The sequence below is a fragment of the Phyllostomus hastatus genome, unplaced genomic scaffold (genome assembly GCF_019186645.2).
Source record: "Phyllostomus hastatus isolate PE091 unplaced genomic scaffold, TTU_PhHast_1.1 phas_contig_58, whole genome shotgun sequence".
Taxonomy (NCBI): Eukaryota; Metazoa; Chordata; class Mammalia; order Chiroptera; family Phyllostomidae; genus Phyllostomus; species Phyllostomus hastatus.
In genome coordinates, this window is record NW_025333916.1 from 55,557,139 (window position 1) to 55,569,445 (window position 12,307).

General features: G+C 51.8%; 1 protein-coding gene across 2 annotated transcripts in view; it reads left to right on the forward strand.

Moving 5' to 3' along the window:
* The window catches only part of SKP2 (S-phase kinase associated protein 2), a 29,861-nt gene that overhangs the window by 8,171 nt on the left and 9,383 nt on the right, over positions 1-12,307 (forward strand). For both annotated transcript variants that reach the window (XM_045847750.1, XM_045847751.1), the window contains 5 exons: positions 1,738-1,849; positions 3,948-4,094; positions 5,290-5,424; positions 7,004-7,102; positions 8,483-8,613. In XM_045847750.1, the coding sequence (XP_045703706.1) occupies positions 1,738-1,849; positions 3,948-4,094; positions 5,290-5,424; positions 7,004-7,102; positions 8,483-8,613 (624 nt within the window). The remainder of the gene's footprint in view (positions 1-1,737; positions 1,850-3,947; positions 4,095-5,289; positions 5,425-7,003; positions 7,103-8,482; positions 8,614-12,307) is intronic.

Here is a 12,307-nt window from a genome sequence, read left to right on the forward strand (position 1 = left end):
GTGCCGTGGCTGGACTTGTCCAGAAATACTCGCACCTCTTCAGTGGGGGCAGATGGGGGAGGAGGGCATTACATTAGGCTTCTCCAGAGACACAGAACAAGCAGGAGACAGGTGGGGATTTAGCCTAAGGAACTGGCTCACACAGTTAGGAGTCAGGAGGCTGAAAAGTCCACCTGAGCTCTGCAGTCCAGGGGGCCTGAGAACCAGCGCAGCTCAAGGCGGAAGTTCTGGTCCCTGGTCTGCAGGCAGGAGAAGACCCAGACCCCAGCAGAGAGAGCCCTTCTCCCTTCTTGAGCCTTTTCTAATCAGGCCCTGGATTGGGTGTGGCCTGCCTGCACTGGGGAAAGCCCTCTGCTGTCCTCAAGTCTGCGTATTCAGATGTTAATCTCACCCTGAAACAGCCTGCGGACACACCCGGAACACCCAGCATAGTGCTTCACCAGCTGTCTGGGCCTCCCTAGACCCAGCCTCGCTGGCACACAGTGCTACCCTCCACAGAGGGGAGAGGATAGCTGTGGGGCTGGAGCAGATCGGGGGAAGCTGGGAAGGGACAGGCCAGTGATTGAACGGTGCCGACACCTCCTAGTGCTTCTCTTCCTCGGCCATTGTCACATCCTCCTAATGGGTTTGTTCACATGTAAGCGTCGGCTCCTTGCTGGACAGCCATGAGACTGCTTTTACGGGACTGAGAAAACTGGTCTTCCTGTAGCTACCTGCTCCCTCCATTTTTATCTGAACACAGCTGCTAGAGTGATTTTTACAGACTTAGTCACTCCTGCCGTCAGAACCCTGCAGGGCTCCTCCTCCGCACGGTCAGAGTCAAAGCCAAAGACCTCGTCTCGCCTCAGGAAGCCCTGCACGACCTCGTCTTCTGCCCCTCCCCCACACGGGTGTTCTGCCCTCACAACAGGTGTGCTGTCCCTGGCACCCGGGACACACCCAGACCCTCATGGGCGACTCCCTACTTCCTTCCAGCCTCCGCCCACCTCCACCGTAGGGTAGGGTCCTCCCTGACCGCTGTGCTCGGACTTTCAGCACCCACCTGGGCTGCCCGTCCTCGCCTGGACCCTGCTTAGTCTTTCTGCACGGCACTCATCAGTTTTCACCTGTCGTGTCATTTCCTTTTGTTTACGTGTGAGTGTCCACTTCCTGCCACAGTCGCGCACGCTCCGTGAGGGTGAGGCAGCTTGTCTGCCCTGTGTGCTGCTTTCCCCCTGAAACGACCCCCGCTCAGTAGATACTTGTTGGTTAATGGGGGAGAGCACCCTTTGATGTTACACTTTTTAGGTAAAATGGACCTCTGAGTGCTTTCTGTCGACCTGAAAGAAGAGGGAAGAAGGTTCACCTGCCTTTTACACAAGGTCACCACTGGGTCGACGCTCCCTGGAGTCCTTAGCGCCCCTTGGGGACCAGGAGCACCGCGGGGCCGCAGCCCTGCGTGCAGCGTCTGCAAGGCGTGCGGACTCGCCGCGGCTGGTTTAGACTTGGCCGCAACGGAGGACGTGCCGAGAAGACTGCTCAGGGTTTTTTCCCTCTTCTTCTTTGCTGAGAAATGTGGGCCGCACTCCAGGGCACCTGCGCGGCAGGGACAGGAAAGCAGTTGTGAGGATGAGTCATCTGATCGGCGTGAAGTTCCTGTCTGCGGCCGAACAGGAGTGTCCTCCGCAGGCGTCAGGAGTCAGCAGACTCGGCGGTGCAAGCGCGGTGACTGGGAAACACTTTTCTCTTTCCTCCAAGGTGTTTCCTGGGACTCCCTGCCAGACGAGCTTCTGCTAGGCATCTTCTCCTGCCTCTGCCTCCCCGACCTCCTCAAAGTCTCCAGCGTTTCTAAGAGGTGGTATCACCTGGCGTAAGTATTTCTCACCCCGTTTGGCATGTGGGGGAGGAGGGGGAGGGAGAGTTATTTATTTATTCATTTGGGTCTGATGAAACTAAAGCCAAGAAAAATACAGTAGCACAAAGCAAAGTAAGGATCTTCATATTTCTCTTGACTACTTAGAGTCTTATTTCACCGTGAACGGGAGGAGTCTCCTGGAGGTGAAAAGTCACCGTTGCTGAGAAGCTCTTTGCCCTGGTTCGCTATAGCCCACGTTTTACAGGGCCCTGGTCTGTGGAGGGAGTCACACGGGAGGCCCAGCCGGTCCTCCCCCCGGGAGCACAGAGTGCAGGGGAAAGGACCTGGGGCCCCGGTGTTAGAAGGAGTGTGGACCCAGCCCCTGCCACTGCAGCTCTGTGTGACCCCAGGGAGGTCCTTGACGCTTCTGAGCCTCACCCCACCCCTTCCCCCTGTCCATAGAGTGGGAACAATGGTACCTTCGGGACAGGGCAGTTGTGAGGATGCACAACGAGGATGACGCTGCCTGTGCAGTGCCTGGCTCTGCGGGTGTTCAGCACGAGGCAGCCAACCGTTGTTGGTGTTTCGTTGGTTTGGGGGACAACACCTTTCAGGTGTGGACAGGAGCTGCGTATGGAAAGGCTCAGTGAGCTGGAAAGGCAGTAACAGGCCAGAAGCGGTGAAAAGACTTGTTTGTTTTTTTCAGTTTGAGCATTTCTTCCATCTCCTTCCCTGCTCATCCCCACCCAGCCCCTGGCTGTCTACCCTCTCCTTCCCCATTTCAGGGACTCTCGCTGGGAGACAGGAGGACCCCCTTCCTTTCCGTTCAGGGGTGTGCCGGCAGTGAGACGCCCCTAGTAGCTACGGTTTCACTCATCCCACCCAAGTGACCCCGTCTTAATTATCTTCTTCCTCCAGCTGCCCTCGCCACACGGAGTCTGTTGCTCTTTATCTCTGTTGTCATAAAGTAATAGCGGGCGGGTATGCAGCACTGCTTAAGTGCCCGGCACTGCAGTCCTGCCTTCTTACAACAGGGGCCAGGTAGCATGCTGGCAGTTTCTTTATGCAGCCCGAGCCAGTGGTCTGCTGACTTAAAGCCGTGTTAAAAAAATAAAATTCCCTGACTGGCGTAGTTCAGTGGATTGAGCACGGGCTGCAAACTAGGCATTGCAGGTTCGATTCCCAGTCAGGGCACATGCCTGGGTTGCAGGCCACGGCCCCCAGCAACCGCACATTGATGTCTCTCTCTCTCTCTCTCTCTTTCTCCTTCCCTTCCCTCTCTAAAAAAATAAATAAAATCTTTAAAAATAAAAAATAAAAAAAATAAAATTCTGGTAGGCATTTAAAATGTTCCCTCATGTGCTAGGTCTCTGTTTTCTTGTCGAATTGAATTCATCTGGTTGTTAAAGCTCCCTCGTTGTGTGTTCAGTACTGGCTCCTCCTTTTGGCTTTAGAAACACTGTCCAAAACCTAAGTGATGTTTTCCCCTTGTCCGTTCACGTTAGTTCATATGTGCGCATGTATTTCTGTGCATCTGTGGGTGTGTGTGTTCAAGCTTGAAGGGTGTCACCCAGCAGAGTTGGACTGTAACTTCTTTTTCCTAGTAGATGTCCAGGAGGCGTATCTCATAATAAAGTAGTGCCAACTTTCCTACTTTTAGTTACATTTGCATGTTATTGAGGGTAATCACGGAAACCCATTTATGCTTAACAGAAATGGCAAGTGGGGTCACTGGGGCCACGTAAACCTACTCACCTCGTCAGGAATCCATTGAGCCATTTGAGCAATCATTTTTAAAGTTACCAAATGGCATCAAGCGCTGGGATTTAGTGTCCGAGTCCACATGCTGGCCGTGCTGATGACAGGCTCGAGCCACCCAAATCAGAAATCCGTAGAAAGAGGATCCTGGAAGCTTAGGCACGACAGAGCCAGGACATGTTCGCTGGTGCCTTCAAACTGCCCCAGCTGATCCACTGTCACCTGAGAAACAAAGGTGTCTTCAGTATTTGCTTCCAGGGATTCAGTGGCTGCGTCCGCCTTGTCAGTGACAGCCTCAACGGCCTCCAGTGTCCGGTCCCCCTGCCTCACCAAGTCGAGCCCCGCTGTTTTCCAGGTTTGACGAGTCTCTCTGGCAGACCTTGGACCTCACAGGGAAAAACCTGCACCCAGATGTGATCGGGCGGCTGCTGTCTCGAGGGGTGGTTGCCTTCTGCTGCCCGAGGTCATTTGTGGACCAACAACCAGTTGTTGAACATTTCAGGTAAAAAAGAAAAATTCTGGGGAAAAGCTGTTTCTAAATCTTGCAGTGGAAACAGATCCAAGTGGGTTTTTTTCCCCCTTTTGCCCAGCCTGACACAGCCTGGGACAGGCTGTGACTGTGCAGCGGGGGTGGGGCTGCATCTTTGCTCTGTGGTCCCAGGGTCTCCACGACCCCTCCCCTCTAACTCAGGGTGGCCGAAGGCAGGTGTCCTCTGCTGCCCCCCACCGCCCCTGTCAGAGAAGGAAACGGGCGTGTGAGGAATCTTTGCTGGGGAGCTCTCGCTTTCTGGTCCGTCACGGACGACGGGCCGCCTGGAGAAGTGTCCCCTTTTTGTTCGCTCTGTAGAATAGTGGGAGAAGCTGTTTCCCTTGCTGAGTGCAGTAACAGGGCGTAGTGCTTCCTTGTGCAGTCCCCCACCAGAGCCACTAGGCACTGAACGGAAGGATGCGCTGCAGACAGAAGAAGGAAGGACGACGCGTGCGTCCTGATCCAAGCGTTTTCCCGCTTCTCTCCGTGGCCCGGGCTGGTTTCCATCCTTCTGCTGTGGCTGCATCTTCTCGTCTCCTTCGCGTTTCCTTGGGTCACTCCGGGGTCTGTCCCCAGCTGCCCTCTTTCTCGGTCCTCACACTGGCCTGGGACAAGCTGTGTCCTGGGCGCCCACCCGATGCTGGGACCCTCCGGTCCTCATTTGCAGCTCAGCTCTTTCCTTCACACAAACCCCCATGCCGGTGACCCAGAGACTTCGACACTTAGACTTCCTCCAGGCCCCTCGAGGTCAGCATATCTGGCAGGAACTCAGCCCCCTTTACGACTTGCTGGTCGTCATCTTCCCTGTTTGGGGGAAATGTCGAGGCCGGCCACACCCCCGCGCCAGTCCTCGCCAGCGGTCGTCATAGGCATGAGCTCCACACGCACATCCAGCTCCTTCTCGCCGCGCCCACTGATTAATTTTTAAGCGGGACTCTGTTGCCAGCAACTTCTTGACTTGGCAAAAATCCTCTGGGGCTTTAAAGTGAATGAGAATGGGAATTATCCAGGAGCAATTCCTTTTATGGCAGAAACTATAGGGACTTTCTGAAACGCGCATTGAGCGTCTAGTTGGTGATTGGCTGCTCGTTTGGGGAGGAGGCAGGTCGGGTTTGACCTTGATGGACGGGCTGCCTTGCAAGCCTCTCTTCTTCTCTCCTGGGTCCAGCCCTTTCCGTGTGCAGCACCTGGACCTGTCGAACTCGGTCATCGGTGTGTCCACCCTGCACAGCATCCTGTCCCCGTGCTCCAAGTTGCAGAACCTAAGCCTGGAAGGCCTACAGCTTTCGGATCCCATTGTCGAGTGAGTGAGTGGCAACCAGGAGCCCGTCACGGAGGCCGGTGTTCTGACGTGTGTTCATTTTGCTTCCTGAGCATAACTGGGGTGCCCTGCTGTCCACGTCCAGGCGGACTCAGAAAATAGCCAGTGCATTGCATTAGCTTCCGAAACTCCGGGACTCGTCTAGGCAACCCAAGCGTTGCCTGCTAGCTGTAGGCAGCCTGATGCTAGGTGCTAGAGCCGCACACTGAATAAAGGCACGTTCCCTGCCTGGTGCTGGGAGAAACGGGTGGTTACAGTGCAGTGTGTTTGTCCATTTTATCAGTAACTATGTGGCAGCACACAGCGAGACCTAATCAGATGTAGGGAGGGCCGCCTTCCTGGAGGAAGTGACTTGGGATTACGGTCTAGATAAAGCTGCCGGTGGCTGTATACTGGTGAGGAAGTGGGAATTGCAGGAGCACAGGGCTCGGGCGCGGGGAGGTGGGATAGCAGGTGCGGATGTCCGGGATCAGATCACAGGGGCCCCACCGTACTGAGAGAAGTGTGAACTGCACTGCAGGCTGTAGAGGAAGTGTGGTGGAGGGTGAGCTTCTGAGAACGGAAGGAACACGGAACCCGGCCGAGCTGAAATTAGAAAGTCAGCTCACTGAGCACCCCGGAGAGTCAACCAGACATGGGAGGAAGAGATCAGGTGGGATGTGGTTGTGTCCACTCAGGTGGGAGACGAGGAGACCAGACGTGGGAAGTAGAATAGTAATAACAGCAATGATAGCAGCTGCCATTCACTGAGCGCTTACTTTGTGCCGGATACTGAGTTCTTTAAAGGTCGCCTCATTTAATTCGCACAATAGTCCAACACAATGGGTTCTTGTTCCCATTTTACAGATGTGGAATCTGAGGCACGGGCTGAATATCTTGTCCAAGGTCACACAGTTTGTAGGTGGCAGAACCAAGGTTTGAACCTGGCAGGGGTGATTCCAGAACTCTTGCACTTGATCACTAAGCCTCACTAACGTGAGGCATTTGGGAATGTGGAGCAGAAGGCAAGTCTGAGCGACATTCCACTGAAGGAACACTGTGACTACAAGTAGAACTTTGCCTACAAGTTAATTCCTGTTATATGTGGAATGGAAATATGTTTATGCTGTTGCTTTAAAAAAAAAACCTTAAAAAGTACATTGAAGAATGTTTCTTGTGCATTTACTCTGTGCCAGGCGCTGTGTTAAACTCTTTATTACGTTGTATCATTTCATTTCAACCGCGGCACCAAGAAGGTACTGATCCTGCCATTTCACAGATGAGTAAACTAAGGCAGAGAGAGCATCCTGCTCGGTGTCGTACACACAGGGAGATGTGGATTTACTTATTTTATTTGAATGGTTAAATTACATTTGTTGGGGTGGCACGGATACGGTGTCTGTGTATTGCATCGTGCTTTCGCCGCCCAGAGTCGGATCTCCGTGAGACGTGAGCCTCGCTGCTGACTCGGAGGAAGCCTGTCGTTGCTCACCTGCCTCACTAGCCTGCTTCCCTCAGAACGCTTGCTGATCGAGCAAGAGTCTCTTACTATTACCCTTTCGACATTTTTCTCTTTTCCCAGTAACCTTGCACAGAACTCAAATTTAGTCCGACTGAACCTTTCTGGGTGTTCTGGATTCTCCGAATCTGCCCTGAAGACTTTGCTGAGTAGCTGTTCCAGGTGGGAAAGATTTGACGCTTGATTACAGAACTGTCGTTTCAGCTGTGCAGTTGAACTCACATCTGGATAGAAGTGGGGAATTTTTTTTGAGTTATTCCTAACTCCGAGCTCTTGATTTGGATAATGCAGTACCTTTGCCCTCTCAACTTTTTGTCCAAACTCAGGAGCCAAATCCAAGGAGTTTGCAAAGGATGATTGTGTAGTGAGCCCTTTTTTCTTGTTTCTGCTTTAAAAGGGAAAATGTAGTCGTTTGTTTATCCACAGTATGGTTGAAAGAAATCTGTTTTACCTGACTATACAGTCAGGGTTTTTTCCCCTTTGATACCTGTAGACATAAAACTTAACAGTTTTTTAGTAAATTTTGTACACTTGAAATCTACACCGTGAATTTGGGTGATTCCATTAAAAACATCATTTATATTATGTTAATAATGTCAGTGTGAACAGAGGGTGCAGAGATTGCTGAGAGGGGACATGAGTCACCACACACAGTGCCGTGTGTGTGTGTGTGTGTGTGAGAATATCCCTGGGCCTCTGCGTGTGTCCCACACTGCATTGCACCTCTGTCTCCTTAAGGATCTATCTGTTGACAGTCGATTGCCTTTGGGTAAGAATGTTATCAATGAGATAAACTACCAGCCCTGCATTTTCTCAGGAATGCCGGGGAACGGGGTGTGTGGTTTGACGGTGGGGTCTTTTCTTTGAATGTTTCCTTTGCTAAGAGTCCAAATAGGACAAGGCAGGCGTCTCTTTACCAGGGAACAGGGATGTCAAACTCATGTTCACCAGGGGCCACATCAGCTTGGTAGTGGCCTTCAAAGGGCCGAATGTGATTTTAGGACTGTGTAAATGTAACTACTCCTTAACTACCAGCAGGGAGCTTGGTGCTGCTGCCAGGTAGAAACAAGGTATTGGGCAGATAAAACAAGGTGGAGAGCCAGATTCAGCTCATGGGCCTTGTGTGCCACCTGTGGAAAACATCTCAGATGACTGTTCAGTCTGTGTAGTTGTTGTCTAACAACCTGGGTGGCTGAGAAAAAAAACAGGCTGGAATTTCTATTTCCAGTTCTGGAATGAGGTTTGAGCTGGCAGGAAGGGAGGAGAGTGCGCCCCTTTGTTTCCACAAGGGGGCAGCATTCACTCAGGCCTTGGTTCAGACCCCCCTGGCCACCGTCCTGGGCCAACTGGAGCAGGGGAGGTTGTCAAGAGGAAGCTGGGGAGAGGGGCACACTTGTGGGTGAGCAAAGGGGGCTGCTGAGAGAGGCAGATGGTAAGGAGTGCCTGGCTCTGTACATGCTTTGCAGCCAGAGGCAGGGCTGCCTGGAGACTCGCTCCTGTGTGACGGTCTCGTGCTGTCCTTGTTGCCCCTCTGGTGCGCAGGTTGGACCAGCTGAACCTCTCCTGGTGCTTCGACTTCACTGAAAAGCACGTGCAAGCGGCCGTCGCGCACGTGTCGGAGACCGTCACCCAGCTGAATCTCAGCGGCTACCGGAAGAACCTCCAGAGAGCAGGTAAGAGCGCGGCTGGCGGGCCCTGGACGGCAGTGAGCTGCTTCTGGGAGTCTCCCCTAAGGACAGCCCTGCCTGAGCCGTCTCTCAGCCCGGCGCCCGCGTTTTTTCCCGTTTTCCCAAAGAGGCAGCAACGGATCAGAAGGGCTCCCCAAAGGCAATCAGCTAGCACCAAGGTTTGGATCCAGAGTCTAGGAGTGGAAATCTTCTATACTTTCACACTATTTACTTACTTACTTATTTATTAATTTATTATTTTAATCCTCACCCAAAGATATGTTTATTGATTTGAGAGAGAGGGAGAGAAAGATTGGTGTGAGAGAGAAATACCGATTTCTTGCCTCCCAAACACGCCCTGACCAGGGATCGAACCCGCCACCTGTTTGGTGTCCAGGATTGTGCTCCAACCAACCGAGCCACCTGGCCAGGGCCAGACAGTTTATTTTTTAAAACAGAAGAATTCTTTTAATCGACTAGACTTTTAGTTGAACTCCAACGTAACTCCAATATAAAAATAGATAAATGCAGCCTTTGATTAGTATTTAGCAGTGGTTTCAACCAGGGATCATTTATCCCGCCAGGGGACACCTGGCCAGGTCTGGAGACATGTCTGATGGCCGTGGCTGTGGGGGTGCTCCTGGCATCCAGTGAACAGAAGTCAGGCGTGTACAGAGCCTCAGAACAACGCACAGGGAATAATCTGGTCCAAAATGTCGAGGGTGCCAAGGTTGGGAAACCCTTTTATAAGTTGCTCAGAAGCCCACACTTAGAACTTTTACTTGAGAGTTCAGTCTAAGGGCAGGAGGTTGTTTGGAGGGACACAGGCATTTGAAATCAGGGGCAATGCATGACGGTCACAGTCTTCATGAGCCTCAGCTTCCAGCTACCGTTTGGTCTGCTTGTCTGAATACAGAGAAAATCTTGACTTGCAAAGGTGTTTGCAAATGGCAAGATTTTCTTTAACAGCTTCACCTTGCGACCTGGGGCCGTGAGCCGCACAGAACCCGGCGGAGCTCACTTGCTTCAGCCCCGTCATGGTGTCTTGATGCTGCTGTTGGCTCATCTAAGCGCTCTGTTATTACAGTTCTTATCATACTTGGAAAGATTTGAGTCACAGGTTTGCAGAATATACTTGTCTAGAAATGGAGCAGTATTTGAAAACTCTTGTCCCAGGACGTGATCTGCCCTCCGGTAAGATCCATCAGGGTGCAGACAGTGAGAGCTGGGTTCTCGTGAGTGGCCCGGATGTGAGTCCCTTTCCCGTGCCTGGGTCCAGGTGCCCGCGTTTTCAGACAGCGGGGACATTGTCTTTAGAGACTTGTGAAAGCAGCAGGGACATCTTTCCCACCGCTCCCCTGCACAGACCGTGTTTCTCTGTTCTACTTCTTTCCCCTTTAAACACTGTTTTCTATCTGATTACAGTATGTATATAGTCATTCTGAAAATACGGATAAACACAAAAACAATCCGTAATCTCACCAACATATTTTTCCTGTAGACGAGTTATTTATTTATTTGTTTGTTTATTTATTTATTTTTGGAGGGGGAAGGGAGGGAGAAAGAGAGGGGAAGAGACATCGATGTGCGAGAGAAACATCCATCAGTTTGCACACCCCAACTGGGGACCAAACCCACAACCCAGGCATGTGCCCTGACCGGGAATCGAACCGGTGACGTTTCACTTTGCAGGAGGACACCCAACCACCTGAGCCACATCAGTCAGGACGAGAGTGGTTTTTAGAATGGGACCCAGTGTATTGAATACTTGGTCATATGCTTTTTTCCCAGATCACCTTCTTTTCAGGGGCTGCACCACATCATTTTCAGTGGCTGTATGAGGCTCCGCCCAACAGACGTGGGGTCATTTGTGTTGGCTCGATAACAGTGTACTCAGTTGACCTCCTTGTAATGGACTTTTGGAGTCTCCAGTTTTTTTTCCTTTTATAAACAGCTTTGTCATGGAGAGGAACAGTTCATGGAGTGTACTCCAAAGGATGCAGTCTTAAAAGTGGAATTGCTAAGTGAAGGGTGAAGCTTTGTTCTCAAGCTTTGGATAGTTCTTGTCAAATTACCTCCCGGGGGTGGCGGGGGAGGCGTTTAAACTCCAGTGGGCAAGCGCCCTGTGCACCTGTAGCCCCGCCCCCAGTCCTTGTGCTGCCAGTCCTTCCCCCAGTCCTTCCCCCAGTCCTTCCCTGTCCGTCCCCAGGAGAGGAGAGGAGAGGAGAGCACAGTGCCTGTTCGCGTTTCCTTCTCCTGTCTGCATTTCCCATCCCTTCACTGGGAATTTTTCTGAAATGAACCAATTGCAAGTTCGAAGAGCTCTGCTGTGGGCAAACTGCTGTTAATTTTGTTTGGCTTAATCCTTTCTCTTTGTTCCTCTGAAGAAGAATAGCTGGCCTGTGTACTGAGTTTTGGCAGCAATAATAGGTAATAAAATCCCGCTTGCTGAGCACAGTCAGGGCTACGGCAAAGATGCAGAATAATATTGAAGTGTCAGGTTTCTTAATTATACAGTGGGAATCAGATTTTTTAATGCATGTCCTAACAATAGCATAGTGCTTCACTGTATAGAAGGCACAGACTTTATTTTAGCTCCTAGACTAGCACCAGATTGCCTGGGTTCAAGTACCCACTCTGCCGCTTACTGGCTTCCTTAAACAAGTTGCCTAACTTCCCTCTGCCTCTGTTTAGCGATCGATAACTCGGAGGTAACAGTGCAATCCCCCTCTCAGAGTCACATGAGGTGTGCTAAACTGCTCTTGGTACACAGTGAAAACTCAGTAGTCATTGGCTGTCATCGCCACCCCCACCCACTTATCACTGCCCCCCCCACCCCCACCCCTTTTGGGACAGTAGGTAAGTGCTGGAGGAGGCCTGGGTAGACCTGGCTTTTGGTCTTGTACTTGACCTTGACTGAAATTGTCTTCCTGTAAAATGACAGATCCGATTCGGTGGTTTCTCAGGTCCCTCCCCCTCGAGTGGATGTCCAGTTTGTGGTGCAGTGAAGGGGACAGTGAGGAGGGAATCCCAGCAGTGACTGAGGGTCACTAACCCCCCACCCCGCCCCCCATCACCAAGGGAGGGCGGGGCTTAAAGCAGGGCTGGAGATGGAGACTAATTAATGAGTTTTATCCCCCAAGGGTTCCTTCTTTCCTAGGTGCTGCCAAAATACGATTGCATCTGATTTGGGATGTTATGGGTGGCTGGTTGGCCAGCTCAATGACCAGTCACTCAAAATTGTATCGTGCACTTCCTTCGTTTCTTTTTAGTCATTCATTAAACTAGTGTTTATTGAGCACGTACAAAGCCTGTCCCAGGCTTGGGAGACGTGGCCTTGAACTCAACAAATGAAGTCACCGCTGCAGGAGTCCCTTCTAGTGGGGGGGCCAGACAGTCAACAGAGAACTGAACATTGTGAAAGATGACGAAAATGCGAGGCGGGAAATACAGCTGAGTCATCCATCAGGTGCACACAGCAGGAAGGGCCTGTTTCTGGATGGACCCGTCGAAGTGAGGAGCGCTCTGTGGAAGTGACACTCGAGAGCAGAGACCTGCAGGAGTGGGCTGCACAGATATGGGAGGGAGTGAGGGAAGAACATTCTAGAACTAGGGACCAGCAAGTGTAGACCCTTGCTGTGGGAGCCAGTGCGGAACAAGGAGTAAGGAAGGCAGTGGTAGGAGATGAGAAAACCGAGGG